This window comes from Anthonomus grandis, chromosome 15, assembly GCF_022605725.1.
Source record: "Anthonomus grandis grandis chromosome 15, icAntGran1.3, whole genome shotgun sequence".
Lineage (NCBI taxonomy): Eukaryota > Metazoa > Arthropoda > Insecta > Coleoptera > Curculionidae > Anthonomus > Anthonomus grandis.
The window spans coordinates 5,142,212-5,158,027 of NC_065560.1; the positions used below are offsets into that span (position 1 = coordinate 5,142,212).

At 32.5% G+C, this 15,816-nt stretch overlaps 3 protein-coding genes and 1 long non-coding RNA gene across 12 annotated transcripts in view; 3 read left to right on the forward strand and 1 right to left on the reverse strand.

Moving 5' to 3' along the window:
- LOC126744988 (tetratricopeptide repeat protein 14 homolog) overlaps positions 1-1,037 on the forward strand; it is a 41,541-nt gene extending 40,504 nt beyond the window's left edge. For all 3 annotated transcript variants that reach the window (XM_050452618.1, XM_050452619.1, XM_050452620.1), the window contains one exon: positions 645-1,037. In XM_050452618.1, the coding sequence (XP_050308575.1) occupies positions 645-909 (265 nt within the window). In that variant the 3' untranslated portion in view covers positions 910-1,037. The remainder of the gene's footprint in view (positions 1-644) is intronic.
- The window catches only part of LOC126744990 (nuclear autoantigenic sperm protein-like), a 129,048-nt gene that overhangs the window by 85,801 nt on the left and 27,431 nt on the right, over positions 1-15,816 (forward strand). The gene's annotated exons all lie outside the window — the stretch shown is intronic.
- Positions 1-15,816, forward strand: part of LOC126744996 (uncharacterized) — a 431,319-nt gene that overhangs the window by 80,357 nt on the left and 335,146 nt on the right. The window lies entirely within an intron of this gene.
- LOC126744986 (pumilio homolog 2-like) overlaps positions 1,033-15,816 on the reverse strand; it is a 335,676-nt gene continuing 320,892 nt past the window's right edge. For 6 of the 7 annotated variants that reach the window (XM_050452611.1, XM_050452614.1, XM_050452613.1 and 3 more), the window contains 6 exons: positions 14,794-14,987; positions 12,383-12,597; positions 9,945-10,365; positions 9,191-9,401; positions 8,959-9,127; positions 1,033-8,225 (listed from right to left, as the gene is read on the reverse strand). In XM_050452611.1, coding sequence (XP_050308568.1) covers positions 7,973-8,225; positions 8,959-9,127; positions 9,191-9,401; positions 9,945-10,365; positions 12,383-12,597; positions 14,794-14,987 — 1,463 coding nt within the window. In that variant the 3' untranslated portion in view covers positions 1,033-7,972. The remainder of the gene's footprint in view (positions 8,226-8,958; positions 9,128-9,190; positions 9,402-9,944; positions 10,366-12,382; positions 12,598-14,793; positions 14,988-15,816) is intronic. The other variant, XM_050452612.1, reaches the window with a different exon arrangement.

Sequence of the window (15,816 nt, forward strand, 5' to 3'; positions counted from 1 at the left end):
ATAGAGGTTCCCAATTAAAAAAATTACTCTACCTTGGAACTGACTTTGAAAAACGCCCGTAAGGTCAAGATGACCTGCACATATACATGTTTCCCTCTGTCCTGAACAATTTTGGTCTTGAATATTTTTCTGTATCTTGCTTACTTTCGGAGGAATTTGGGTGAATATATTAAAATAATCCACCCTGTATGTAATAGTTTGACCAAAACTATGATATTAGTGCTGCTTTACTAAATTTGATATGTTAAGCCATTTCAGCTAAATTTTGGCTGAACCTTCGTAAACTAAATATAAAGCGACAACAGTTATTCTGTACAATCTGCAAGCGACTCTTAGTAACTACATCTAAATACGGATAAGAAACTGTATAACATTAAACGTTGAAAAAATTGATGTTTCACAAAGCACCAAATGTAAATATGATTTAGTGGATTATATAAAATTATTAAATGAAAGCCTAAAAATTAGAAAAAGCGGTTTAGTCAAAAATTGTTAGGAACAAAGCATTTATATAAATCGAGTCCGAACACCTGTAAATTGCCACGGAGGACTTCCTAATGACTACGTCCATACTTTTCGTTTCGAATATACTTTAGTTTAACACGTATATAATTCGAGTGGTAATTTTTTTTTTGGATTTTTAGGTCATACAGTCGCAGTGTCGAAAGATCAGATGAGTCACCACGAAGAAGTAGAGGTAGCAGAGATGTGAGTAAAGAGAGAATCAACAAATACGCGTCAGAGACTGCAACTGGACCCGCCGAGGGTGGAGATAAACAACATGTGGCTCCACCGGTCAAACATGATGGGCCATTATCTGAAGGGGAGGATAGAGATGACTATACGAGTGCCGATAAGAATGATAAAGCGGAAGAAAATGCTAGCGCTCCTGCAGAAGTTCAAGATTAAACATGTAATTATTAATTTAATAGTTTTTAGTGTTCACCCGTGTATTTTGGTGTATTTAAAAGAAAATGAATGTTATTGTGTTTCATAAGTTGATGCAAAAGATCACGAAATAAAATGCATTAACATTTTTAGAGGTATTTATTTAATCATTCATTATATACTACCGTGGTAAAAAATAATAAAATCGAAATACATTATCGTACATATTGATTGATACTCTAAGGAATAATAAACACTAGCATGCAGCAATATTCAACTAAATTTACATTCCATGGAAACAGATATCGCATATTATCATCATAATAATAATAATAAATAACCTTCAGCGATCCGGGCGTTTATTTCAAATGCCACTTACCAGGAAGAGTAAGGGGGCAATTATTAAAGAAACGCCCGTTCACGGACCTTTAATATTATTATACAGCCGTAAGTTTGCAGAGAGCCATATTGTGTGTGAAAAACAAGGGCGAATCTCTAAGGGAGGCTTATTGCCCCCTCTTAAGTTCCAAGAGTCGCCCTTCGTGAAAATAAGTGATCCCCATCCAGCTACCCTAAGAATAAGCAGGCCATTGCGACCCTTAACATAATTTATTTGTTTATTTTTCGGGATAGAATCGTTAGTTTCATTTTTAAGTAATAAATTCCTGCAATGGACTGTTAAAAATGATTTTTTTTCAATTCAAGGACATGGCTTATAAAAATATGACATGCTCAGGAATCAATTGTGAAAAAATAAACTTCAAATCCTCCCGAAAAAGCAACGAAACATTAAATAAAATCACCGCATTATAATTTACTGGATAATTTACTTAAAATGTGTACACGTTAAAAATTACATTAAAAATGGCTGTTACATAAAACGGCTCATTTCGCTCAGATTTTCCTTTAATTTGTATATTTTACACAAGTATGTTACAGAGAGGCGCGGGTTAGTTTATAAAACAAACCGAAACGAAAATTACATAAAAATGAATTTACAATATACAAATTGATTTTTAACAATTTTTTTTCTTTACATCAGTCTGATCGGTTTTTATTTAGATTACAAACTAAAAACTTAGGTTGGCCGTTTTTTCTTTTTTTGCGTAACCAAGATTTTTCTTTTTACCTCCCTTACTTTGTATTTGAGGGTTTATTACACGGATTGCACCAACACCCACATTAAGATCCATATTCGAAAATTTTCCGAAAAAAAATTTTGTCGATTAGCGTACAGTGAAGACAAAACATTTAAAATGTCTTTTATCACAAAACAATCACAATTCAGATTTTGTTTCAATTATATACATACATTTTTTAAATTTGAAGGCAAGTAAGGGAGGTTAGCAAACAGATTATTATAATAATTTAGTGTATGGGTTGAAAATTTTGAATTGCGCTTGAGCTTTCCGCTTTTTAATTAAAAATATGATTATCAATAATATCTTTAAATAAATAGCGAAACCTCGATTCACAAACGAAAAAATAATATGATACAATATAATACAAAAACGTCCTTCGAAAGTTACCAGTCATCTGTCATTAGTATCACTCGCCCGTCAAACTGAAATGTCCCGTTAAAATTAAGATTAGTATTTGCGGTTTCTTGTTTAACTCTAAGCAAATATATACAACAATTGTACAAATACCTATTTTAAAAAAAGGACAATGAAGATGAAAGATGACGAATGACAAACTAATTAACAATAAATAATGTTTTGGCGTAATATATTACAAAAAATGATTCGGGTGATACTTTAACAATAGTTGGAATGACGCTTTGAAAGTTTTTGATTTAATATATTGACAAGTCTTTTGTGTGCGACTTCGGTGTGGCGGGCGAATGTTATTTGACAGAAGTAAAGCGCAAAAACAACGAGAAATTTGTTAGTAAATAAATGGGGATTAAACCCAAATTAACTTATGTATACAACACATACTAGTTAAATGCAAGTTTGAATGGGATTTAAAGGTAAGAAGGTTGAAGAGAAATCGGAAAACATTGTTCATAACCTTGCAACTGCAAAATAGGTTAGTTGTGAAATATTGTTAGTCAGAATGTGAATAGTCTAATGTTATCCGATATTCTCAAAATTTAGTGGTACCTAAAAAAATAATAATTAACGTGTGGGGAAAACTGTACAATTCTTACATTTAACACTTTACACAAATATTACCATTAATATATAATAAATTCAATACTTATTTTTGCATAATAAACGTGCCATCAAAATCTACAGAGATACATTTAAAAGTTTCTTTTTTTAATCTACCATCAAATACATTTAGTAAACACGGTATATTAAGTCATCTACAGGGTTATATGGTTTTTAAAAATGTATTTAAGGGGGCTCAGATCGCCCCCCATTTTCTTTACTACATCCCTGCCCAATCCTTGCTAGAATTCTTTTAATGTTCCATATAATACTTCACCGATTTGAATTTGTTCAAATATTTACAAAGAAAAAGTTATAAAAATTGTACAAATTATACAGGGGGAGGCTTGTCACCGATTTTGTTTTATTTTTACATTTATTATGTTCAATTAGATCTTAGATTTATCTTCAAATAATATATACAGCGTCACAAAATTTTCATATATTTATATGATACAATTTTTATTTAATTTTTTTTTTCACAGTCGGAGGAGGAAAACCTTCGGTTTTTGTTAGAAATCTTCTAAGTTTTCCCAAAAAATCACTTAAAAAACTTTACAACAACTGGTGGATAAAGGGTCGATATCCAGGGACGTACATTGTAAAATTTTATCACAATTTCACTATGACGAACATTATCTTTAAGCGCTAAAACAAACTCTATCGCTATAAAAATTTCAAGTACGTCTCTGTATATCGCGCACACCAACAAAAAGGTTTCTTTACAAGCTTCGTAAAATTATTAAATATTAATAAAATTGAATAATTTATACAGGTGGCAGGGGGAGGGTTTGCTATTTTACAAATAAAATATACTCTAATGGTTCATTATATTTAAAATTTCAGCCTTTTCTTAACAAGTTTCGACCCGCGTTCAAGTCGACCATCTTCACTCAACAATTATATTCAGATTCTAACTTTTTGATTATTGCTTAGTTCTATTTTTCGTTTTGATTTAGTCTTTCTTCTGCCAATTTAAGGATTAAAACAGTGATGCAACTGAATACTCAAAAAACAGATTTTCTTTTCGGGGAATAAGTGACAACTTGGCACATAATAAATATAAATACACTTTTCACACTGCTACCTTTTATTATCCATTTTGTACAACCTAAAATATATTTTACAAATCTACAAGTGGTTTTTTTTTACATGACGATGTACATTGTTGCCTGAAGACGATTGACTGAACAAAACGTCGCGTGAGCTTTCATTTGTACCGAGTGGACAAGATTGGAAATTATTATTTTTTAATTATATGAAATGATCATAATTATGGTCGAAAAAGTTTAACCTCTCTCAGTACAGAAAAAAATACCCACGATAAGTAATTATAACAATAAATTCTTTTCCTATCCGACTAAAAAACTCACAGAAAGCGCGCGTGAAGTATCTTCTAGAAAATTAACAGAACTCTTTTACTTTACGTTACTTCATACCGACCGATCGCGACAGCTCACGATTGAACCTTCATCTTCTAATATTTTTTTTAAACATGATTTATTTCTTCACTCATGCCATCTTTTAAACCTTGATTACAGTAAGAGGCGCACTTACGAAATTTAAGAGTTTCTGATTGAAGACGTCTTAATCTAAAATTCGATTTTTTTTTAACTTGGTTTTAAGAATATATTAAAAGATAGCCTAAGTGAAACATATTGAATATATTTTACGTTAAAAAACCAGCTAAACTACGTAGTAAATGCAACCTTACGTGCTCCGAAAAATGGCGTTAATATATTTTTATTAAAAATTTTATACCGTTAAAATGCGGGTGTGCGAAAGACGAAATTTACTGGGTTTCTAAAGCGCTCCGAAGGCGGTTTATTTCAAATACCGCCGCACATCTAATGGACATTAAAATAACACTATAGTAAACCATTGGAAAAAAGCAAAGAACATGCGAATTTCGATAGAATTTTTCTGAAATAATTTTTAATTTTTTTTTTGGATTTTTTCGGGATTACGAAAATTTCCTGAGGTATCTTATCACAATATTCGAAATAGTGTTTTTTTTTTATAGTGTGCACGCAAGTGTGTAATAGTGTTAAAGGGTTATTAACAGGACGACGCATTTTTCTCGTTTTACCTATACAATAATTCGTTTGCTTAATTAATTTATCATTATTTACATCTGTGACGCCGAAAATAACAATTTATTTTAAGAACAATTTTCACCTAAATATGTTAACCAAATGCCTCGTCCTGTTTACCAAATTAAGCCATTGCCACTACAAACACGATTAAAATCTGCTATTTGTTTTTTAAGGACTATCCATATTATAGCTCCTTTAAATTTTCTGAAAATTTAGTATGCTATGCATGGCCTCCATGATCAATGGCATGTCTTGTCAGACTTGTTTCATTGGGAGTCAATTACATATGTTTTTTCTTTAATCTTCTTCTCATAATTAAAAAAATGATGATAATTCAAAAAGAAAATAAAACAGTTCTTATTAGTTCATTTTAAAATGACGGCCTTTTGAAAATTGCATAGTCATATGGATGATAAAGTTTTATTAAGTCTTTCATGTCTTAAGAGTCTATACAAGGCCCATTATTGTCTATTCTATTTAGGATATATCTAGATTTTAAAAAAAAGGCAATTCTTAGTATAAATAAGTGTAAACACATTTTAACTCAAAATAGATCATTAAAGATATAATGGTACAGAAATAAACACAATTGGGGAGATTCGACTTTGAAAAGGGGAAGCTTCACATATGGGAATGTGTATATCACTAATTTACTCTTAAACTATTTGCTATTTCTTGGCATACGAGAAAATTTCGTGTTATTAACAATATCATATGATCCTCAGAGGATAAAACTCGTTTGCTCAAATCTTCTCAGTCTTAGTTCCTAAAACACTAGACTTTTGTGCCTAAAAAGAGTACTGGAGGGTGTTACTATTGACAATAGGCTGAATACTAAGTTTGAGAGGCATATTGATCTTGCAAATTATCTTTTGGTTGTTACGCAGTTGATTTGTCAAGGAACTTGAACCAGCAATGAAGAAAACTGCTGAATTTTGTTCTTATCGAGTCACATCTCCGACATGGCGTGTGTTTTTGGAGAAATGCAAGCAACTACCTCATACAGTTACTGTAAAGCAAAACCTCGAAACTCCTGCCAAACTTTAAAGTTTGTTCAACAAAATATTTTAACACTGGCCTGTCTTTATATACTTGAAATCATCAGAATAATTCACGAAAATCGCCATAATTTAATAATAGAAAATCCTCACATCCTTACAGGCAATCGATAGAGAAAGTGGGAGTTAAGTTTAATTGAAGAGGGGTTATGAGATGAGAAGAATGTATTTTGTTTTGTTAAAAATAGTTTCTGTAGTAAAAAATTTAGCATATTTTGACTTTGTAATTTTTACACCAAAACATAGTAAATAAGGTACAGTACATATAATTGGCTCCTATTGCAAGCAACCCTTGACTTTCAACTAAGAGGTTTTTCAGACCTTAGGCCATTGACTATAACATACTAAATTTTTAGCAAACTTGAGGGCGCTAAGAATTCCATATCCGTTGAAAGATTCTCTTTAAAAAAAAAAATAAAACTTTTAACGTATTTATAAAGGCAATGGTGTTTTAGCCACTGGGTGTGTATATAAGTGTGTATATCATACGAGGAAAGAGACCCTTGGTCTCAATGTTCGATTAATTTAAATCCTTACTGCGGTATAATGCTCTATGTACAAGGGTTTCACAAAATATAAGGGGTGTGTCCGTTGACAGGGACACCCGATATACCGAAAACCAATTCTTTACTTTATATCCAATTTGATGAGATTCGGCGAAACAATAAAACGAAAAGCAATTCTCGACTCTCGAGCATCGTAAACTATAATAAAGTGCGACAGCCGTCAGTAAATAATTAAAGACATAACCTAATTTATTAAAATGCGCGGCGAATCGACTCGCGGTCCTACTATCTTTCAAAATATAGATATCACCTAAATCAATCACTAACCAAAATAAGATAAAAGAAAATGAAACTATTATTAAATGTATACGACCCAGCCGCATCCGCCGCAACGTTAACTAAAATATTTCACTCATCGGGTGTCTAACCATGTGAAAAAAAAACAATTTTTTAAATATAAAAAAATGCCAAAAAATATCTACAACTTTAACAATTATGACAATGAATAAAACAATAATTCTTTTTCTCTATAGGGTGGCATTTTTTTACATATTTAAACACTATAGACACTCGAATAACTGAAAAATAAAAATTAAACTGGCTATAATTAAAAAAAAAAGAGAACTTAAAAGCAGTCAGAATCGTATTAGTATATATATCCCTAACAAAAAAAAGCGATACAAGTGTATGCTAAAAATGTAAAATGAACTTAAACGATATTATATATTTATAAAGTGAGGGGTGGGGGAGGTTGGGAAATATAGTTACAAGAATATAATACACGACCAAAAACTAATGGAAAAAAAATGAGATGAAACAAAAACGGATCGAGAGGCGCGACCCAACTTATCCTAAAAAAAACGACTAACCTACTAAAAATGAACTATTTTTTAAAACGTCATTTAGGATTATTTTGGAAAAAAGTCAACTTTTAAAAATTGAAAATACTGGAAATTTCTCACCGCCTCGTATTAATTAAAAAACCGCAAGAGGCGGCATCGAACTTAATTTTAGAAAAATTTAGTTTTTTCTTTTTTTTGGGGGCAAAACAATTTTATATCAAGCATAAAATCTTGAAAGAAAAACGAACCGAGCAAATAGCAAACTGCCGTTTCCACCTTGCGCAGATCGTTTTTCAATCCTCAAATTTACTCTCGTACTAAAGTTAGTACAGTTTGCCTCGCTCGAGCCTCGGGTGCATTTAATTTTTCAATCGCATTTAGTAACTAGCAATTATCCAAGGCTCAATGAAGCATCTCAACTGCAGTTTACAAAACACCATTAGTTGGTGGGCCAATGGGGCCCAATTCCCCACCCATGGAACCCATCGAACCGGGGGCCTTCATAAAGTATTTCTCCAGTTTGGCGATAATGTGCTTGCCGTAGGTGTATTTACGCAACGAATTTAGATGGGGTCTGATTTTATGCATCAGTACTTTACGTTGCGTCGGCTCGCTGACGTCGATCATCTTTTGAACGACGTAATTCGCGTACTGATCTTTCATCATCACTTGCAGGGCGCTGAAAGAACGAAAGAAAGAGTTGTCAATGTTCGTTCATAGAATCGGGAATGAATAATTAATACTGTTTATTCATTTTGTGATAAAAAATATAAAATAAATATGTATTATTTGTCGCAACAGTTTGTAAACTTGGTTACATTTTTGTTGCATTTAGGTCAAAAAAGAAATCGTTCGTACCCAACAATTCTAAAATTATATTGTTTACCGAAAATCCATAAATCGGGCAATAAAATGAGACCATCGAAACCTTTTATATTTTGCAAGATACGCACATTGAAACATTTCAAATTGAGACACTGCATACATAATAAGTTATGCCAATATGGTTATATTTTAACATATGAAAAAATATTGCAAGCATATGAATAAAATATCCCTAGGATATGCAAGAGAGATATACATCTTTGACGATCGTTATGAAGTAATGTTTTACTTCTCTAGTGGGTTTGCACTTTTTACCCACATTTGACCTTTGAGCCCATCTGAGACCCATGAATCTTTGACGATCCCTATAAAATGATGCTTGGTCTCTCTAGTGGGTATAACTACTTCAAAAAAAAATGTAGCACAATAAACCCAGTGACCTAAAGTAAATGTGGCATTAAAAATAGACTAAGACTGGTAAGGTTATTGTCTTCCATTTCCGATTTTTCGCCAGCTGTTGATGTCTTGTAAGTTTGATTCACAAAGAGCTTTTAATGATTTAAAATTGAAAGTCTAAAAAAACTTACTTGTCATTAAAGTTGCAAACTTCTTCAATAAGCAAAGCTCTCTCGGCGCGCGTCGCATGCGTCACACACTTTTCCACAACGTTGCTGGCGAACTTGTGCTGGCTTAGCACCAATACTTTCCCCCTCACGCTATTTATCAACTGGGACTTGTCCTCTGGCTTTCCATGCTCTATAATAAATAAATTTCATTACTATATTAATCGGACAACGATTTCCCAAGAAAGTTTCTTACTAAGATAGGTCGCTTCATTACCTAAGACATGCTGTATAACGTAATTGCCAAACTGATCTTGAATCAGCTGATCGGTGTGTTGATGTAGTTCTGCCAGAATCGGCGTCGTTTGTTCCGGTGTGCAGTGCTCTAAAATACGTTGGATTACTCGGCATCCGTACGGATGTGTGGATAAATTGTACACTTGGTTGGAGAAGGACGAGATGATAAACTGAAATAAAGGACATTTTATTAGTTTTAGCATAACTTATCGATAAAGTTGTTGGGTTTTCAAATCTATGAGTTACAAATGTCAAAATTAGTAGAGGGCCAAAAGAGTTAATAAGGCAACCCACATTTCCCTATATTTGTGTTTTGTGCTTTATACATTGTTATAGTAACAACGCAGAAAGAAGCGAATACAAATTGCTATTCTTTGCTACTATTAAGTATTGCTAGTGGCGCGCCCTCACAGCGTAGGAACGCAACATCTGCAGTCAGTTGCGCTATTAATGCTATTTTTAATACACGAATTCCTGCTTAAAAACGAAAAAGAAAAGAACGCATTGAAAAGTGTTGAGCAAGATTGAATTCAAAACCACCTTTAAGCGGTAAAACTCGATCCGTTCCAACAAAAGTCTATTAAAAATGCGTTTGAATTGACCGGTTTTCAGGAAGGAACATTTGAAAGCCTTTGATTTTCTGTTGCATATTATTCAAGAAAGGAAATTTCTCGAGAGTGTATTTATATTTTAATTGAAAAAAACAATTTTACCTGTAAAGCATTGGGATCGACACATTCGATACATTTCTGCACCACGTGGTTCCCATTTTGATCTTTCACGCACTTCAATACGTGTCCGTCCAGCTCACGTACGATCTCTTGTTGTTGCTCCGGCGGTATCGACTCCAACGCTTTTTGGATGACCCTGCAGCCGTACATTTGCAGCGCCAATGGCAAAACGTGACCGCGAACTTTCTGGGCCAGGGTCGTTTTTTGTTCACTGGTACCGAACTCGAAGAACTTCTGGATCACGTAGTTTCCGAAGACGTCGGTCATCAAGTTGTACGCCGCCGATAAGATCTCGTTGAACACCATCTGTTTTTCGGCGCTAGTGGCTCGTTCCAGTTTTTGTTGGATGAACCGCGATCCGTGTTGGTCTTGTGAGAATTCCACGATGTGATTGGCGAGATCTCTGCAAATAAATTTTTGTAAATTATGAGAATAATGAATCTCTCTCTAAGTTATAGAGTGTCTAGTTAAGTTGGCATTAGCAAATATTTTATTTTAAGTTTTGGTAAAAAAAAAGGTTTCTTTTATAAAAAATTTTTTACCTAAAATGCAATAATCAAATACCGAATGGCGATTTAACGGATACTGAAAAAGCATCTACTCCTCGACGTATAGATGGACGTAAGAAACCGGAATTAGCTCCCAGAGATTTCACGGACTGTCAAGCATCTGATTTGTCATATATAATGCGACCCTTATAGTTTTTTAGCTTGCAGAGGCATTCTTTTTACTTCTATCGAAAAACTGTCAAATTTTGTGAAACATCTTAACAAAATTAATTTGCATTTCATGCAACATTTTTACAGGTGTTTAGTTCAGCGTATTGTGTCTCAGTTGTGATTAGTTTTCATTTATCCAAGGAATGTTAAAAGATAACCCGTTTATAGGAATACATATTCTCTTTGCGGATGAAGCTAGATTTTCATCAATAAGGGCAATCTCTTCCCAAAATTGCCTTGGTTGGAGTGATATCTATCCAAGTTTTAATATTAAAACTCGCAACCAGTATGCATTCAAAACAAAAGTGTGGTGTGGAATTTATCGAAATAAAATAATTGGACCTTTTTTTTCATGAATCTTTTAATAGTTATATACTCTTTTTAGAGAATTAATTTTCTTGACAATGCTTCCTGATTCAATGTCAACAAATATGGTTGAAAGACATTGGCCATCTAGCTCTCCAGATTTGGCGCCAGTCAATTTTTTCTTATAGGGTCATTTAAAGCAAAAGGTATATCTTCAAATAGATGTTGCTTATTTGGAAATAATCATTACAGAATCGGTTTGGAGTATTACTCCGCTTATGATTAGAAGAGTATTTCAAAACTTTTGTAATAGTACAATTACCTGTACTGAAATAGAAGACCAATATATTGAGACATATAGTGATTTGAAGCATTAATGTTCAACAAATTTTAGGTACCAGGATGTAATTGCATATTTGAACGTCGTTTTTAGTTCTAACCAACTTCTCTTTACAACAATTTTCGATACTGCCAAAAATAAGCTTTTAAGCAAAATTCACATTTTATGACAAACCTTATATACGACCAATAAAATTTGATATTTGATTATTGCATTTTGGCAGAACTTTTTATAAAGAATAACTTTTTTCTCATAAAACTAATAAAAGATTCCCATATGTTGCCAAATTAAATAGACCATATAATAATAGTGTAAAATTTCAATGTATGTATTATGGTCGATAAGTTAAGTTGTAACAGGTGCAAATTTGTTATTTTCCAATTGACCGGATTTAGCCGTATAATATGATAATAGATTTTGCGACAGATAGAACATGACAGAAATAAATCCAATTTATCATATAAAGGAATAAGGGATCGATAAATGCGATGAGGACAGTATATTTCACATTGACAACAAAATTTGCGTTATTTAGAAGATAGATTGTGTGATTAGCTTATTATGTCAATTTTAATAAATTTTATTTAATTAACTCATGAGTTATACCCTACATCTACTATACTGTAAGGATATTGAAAACGCAAAAAACCAGTGGTACACCGCACGACGTCCCAAAGGTCAGCGAATCTTCCGAGTATATAAGGAGTCAGTTCAGCGAAGTAAAGTTCGGAATATTGGCGCGAGATTTAAACAGTTTTGTGATTTTCTTGAAAATAATTATTTTGAGTAGTAGTAAGTGATCGTGTTTCATAGTGTGAGTGTGTAAATAAATTAGTTAACAATTTTTGATTGTTTTACTTCACACCTAACAAACGGGTAAAAACGCTACAACACAAATTAAATTGGATCGTTTCCAAGAAAATATCATTTATAAACTAGTCATTAATATAAAATGTTTTTGTGCATATATTGAAGTTGAAATTAATGAAAATGGTTGATGAGTTAATCATCAAAGATATTCAGTTCTAAACAGAGCCATTCATTACATTGCTTACCTGAGCTGTAAGTTGGGATACCTATTATTTCTAAAGTCCTCTAATAGTCGAGATCTCCCTTGGGTCGTTTTATCTAGCGTACTGGGAACGGCGGTTAAGGACGAGTTGATTTTCGTGAACAGGGACGTCGTCGATCCGAACATCGTGGTTGCGTTTAGACCTGCGGCCACGGAGTTCCTGTATTTCGCTTCGGCACCGGGAGCTGCTGAGAGAACCTGGGGAAAAATTAACAAACATTAAATTAAGAGCCGAACGTTCAATATGAGTGGAAAATGGCATACATACACAAAAAGGGGTCAAAAAGAAACTGTAAAAACTGGTGAAAAACCTAGAGAAAGGCCGAAATGGACTTCCTACGAAGGAATCATATGGTATCAGTATACGGCAGAGTCACAAAAAATGAATGGAAACAAAAACACCTATAACGGAGGAAATAAAGATGAGATAACTTAAATGATGATGACGCAAAAGGATATTAAAATGGCAATCACAATTCAGGCGAAAGCGTGGAAGACTGATTAAAATAAACAAAAAAGGACCTGGAGTGTAGAGGATGCGAGAAGCGACCAACGATGCTGTAAAAACTTAAAAGCCCTTTTGGTGGCTTCTCTCGTCTTATTTTTATAAATTTAAGCCCATAATACTTGTAAATAGTACTTAAGTTAACTCAATAGAAGACTAGATATATTATACATACGTTTTGATCGCTTTTTTCTCTAAAAATCTTTAGCTTTTTATACTTTGAGTCTAAATTATTATCGAGCTTATTACGTGACTTTTACCTCTAACTTTTTAATATATTTCAGGTTCAAAATGGAGAGTAATAGTTTTGGAGGTTCAAAAAAAATCATGAAAAAAATATGGAATTTCCAGGGACAAAATACTCTAACACCAAGAAAGTTAAAGTTTTGAAAATTCGATTCATTATTTAATTTTTGTTCACCTATTTAATGTTATTTACTCATTTAACTTTTAAAAGACTGACTTTGAACTTACTTTAATAAATATAATCATTACGCGGTCGTAATGATTAAATTTTAAAAATTAAAAGATTTCTTGAAATAAGTATGTCGGGAAAAATTAATTAAGCCTACTTTTGAGCTATAATTTTGTTTTGCTAAAATATTATTTTCCTATGTGCCTTATGTTGTACTTATAAAAATTGCTTAAAGATAAATTATTTATATTCAGTTATTCAGAGCCTCACCTATATTGAATTTAATTACTGTTTGATGAAATTAGACCTATTAACGGAGTACTTAGCAGGTCATTTACCTATAAGGTCTGATGATGCTTTATTAGCGAAACATGTAACCTTCATGACACATAAAAAGATGTTTTGAGACCGAGACTTGGAGTTTTTTTATTTTTTCTCTATTAACGGAGTGTTTTTTCTTTTTGTAGAAATCAAAGCATCAAAAGCATCTTGGACAGGTGACTCGACCTGTTCAACCCTAACGAACGAATTTATAGATTAAGGCACAAGTGAAGAACACAAATATGTTAAAATTCCCAAGCACAGTTTGAGTTCCTCTCATTGAGTTTTTAGTTTATTTAAATATAGATTTTTGTCTTCTTTTTCTGTAAATAAATGTTTTTTTGAAGTCTTACTTGTGTTTTTTATCTCTTATTAACAAACATTTAGTTTGTTTGTAAGGGATAAAAGCAACTAATGTATCGTTAATTTTTTACAGTGGACCATAGGATTTTACATGTAAAATGCTACGGGCTGCGATAAAAAATGCCTATAATTATATATATTTATCAAATATGAGTTAAAAGTTACTTAATTTTAAGTTAAATAGCTCATTATTAAGTAAATATTCCTGATGATTCACTCATTACTGTAAAGTGAACGTTTATCTCAATCTGGTGTGGACAGAAATTGAGAAATTAATGAGTGAAATCTGAGTGAAATTTCATCAATTTTGAGTAAAAATTGGACATTATACAAAAAAAAAAATCTGAATTTTCCAACCATAATCTAACAAAATTAAATCTTTCCTTGCCCTTAATGCGCCTTATGTGAACTTCTTCATCTCCAATTTCATGACAAAAATTTACCTGAGAAATTATTTTTGTATAAAACATTTTAAATGTAATTAAGTAAGACCACACAAAGTTGCCAAACCATATAAATCACGAGTTTTGAATTTCTTCCTATTCAATAAAGTTTCACTACAATAGAGCGAAAACTTAGGAAGTGAACTAAAACATCGAATATTCAGGAAAACTTATCAAATGACTTTTATTCACATTTTCGCTTTAATTAATAGCAACTTTAAAACCAAGGATCCTTTTACGCTGGACTGTTTTATACATTTATTGATTCTTTATTTTTTTAGAAACGATTATTTGATTATTTAACTACTACCAAATCTTCTTTTTCTTAAATATTTCCTTAGGCTTACCCTGGAGTTAACGAGACCTCCTAACTGTAAAGTTGCTGGTGGAGGTGTAAGACTACCAGCCAAAGGGCTGGGACTACTACCGATGTTGTAAGACGTCGGCCATTTTTGTCTGTAATCCAGAGATGGTGAAAACGCAGACGTGTTACGGTCAAACGAATCCCTGCGACCTGTGGTGGTGGTATTTAGTCCTAAACCTGCAAATAAAAAGACGTAATATAGACATAGGAAAATCAGTTTCGATTAAAGCATGTCATCAAAAGTTCATCGACAAAACCAACTCTTCAAAAGTAACATCAAATTTATTGCAATCCTACAGTACAACAAAAGCTTTATCGTGAACTTTGAAGTCTTAATCAAAAATGTATTGCAACTGGAAAGCGGCATGTGTAGGAGAAAAGGGAAGCGCCCCGAGCCACTTTTATTTTATTACACCGCTAGTTTTATTTTGTTGTTTGTTTCACGAGATGATGATGACGGAAAATTTTGTTTCTCTTAGGGTTCCTTTTATGGGGTCTATATTATTACTTTGTAGCCCTAATGGATTTCATTAAGGAAATTATACGCTTAGCGAACGTTTGCTAAAAGGGAATTTACTATTTTAAAAGACAGGAAACAGGACAATTTAAAGTTTAGAGAAATAACAAAATTTAATTTTTTTAAAAAGTTCAGTAAACATTCAGTTGAGTATGTACGATAAGAATACAATGTAACAAAAATGTATGATTTACGATATTTACTTTAACAATATAGCTTGTACTGCATCTTTTCGGTTTTTGATTTACGACCCTCCGGTAAATAACTTTCTATAATAAAAGAAAAACTTCATCCACATCCTCCATGATTTACTGATAGTTTAGACGGACTATTTCTGGATATTCTCCATAGGAAATTTAATCTTTGATCTCAGACAGTGACATTAACAAATTTTCTTAGTTTTAACGGAAATAGTGTATAAAAAGAACGTATAAATAATTCTTGACATGTTTTACCTATGTTTAAATAGGGTCGTAAATTATTTATGGC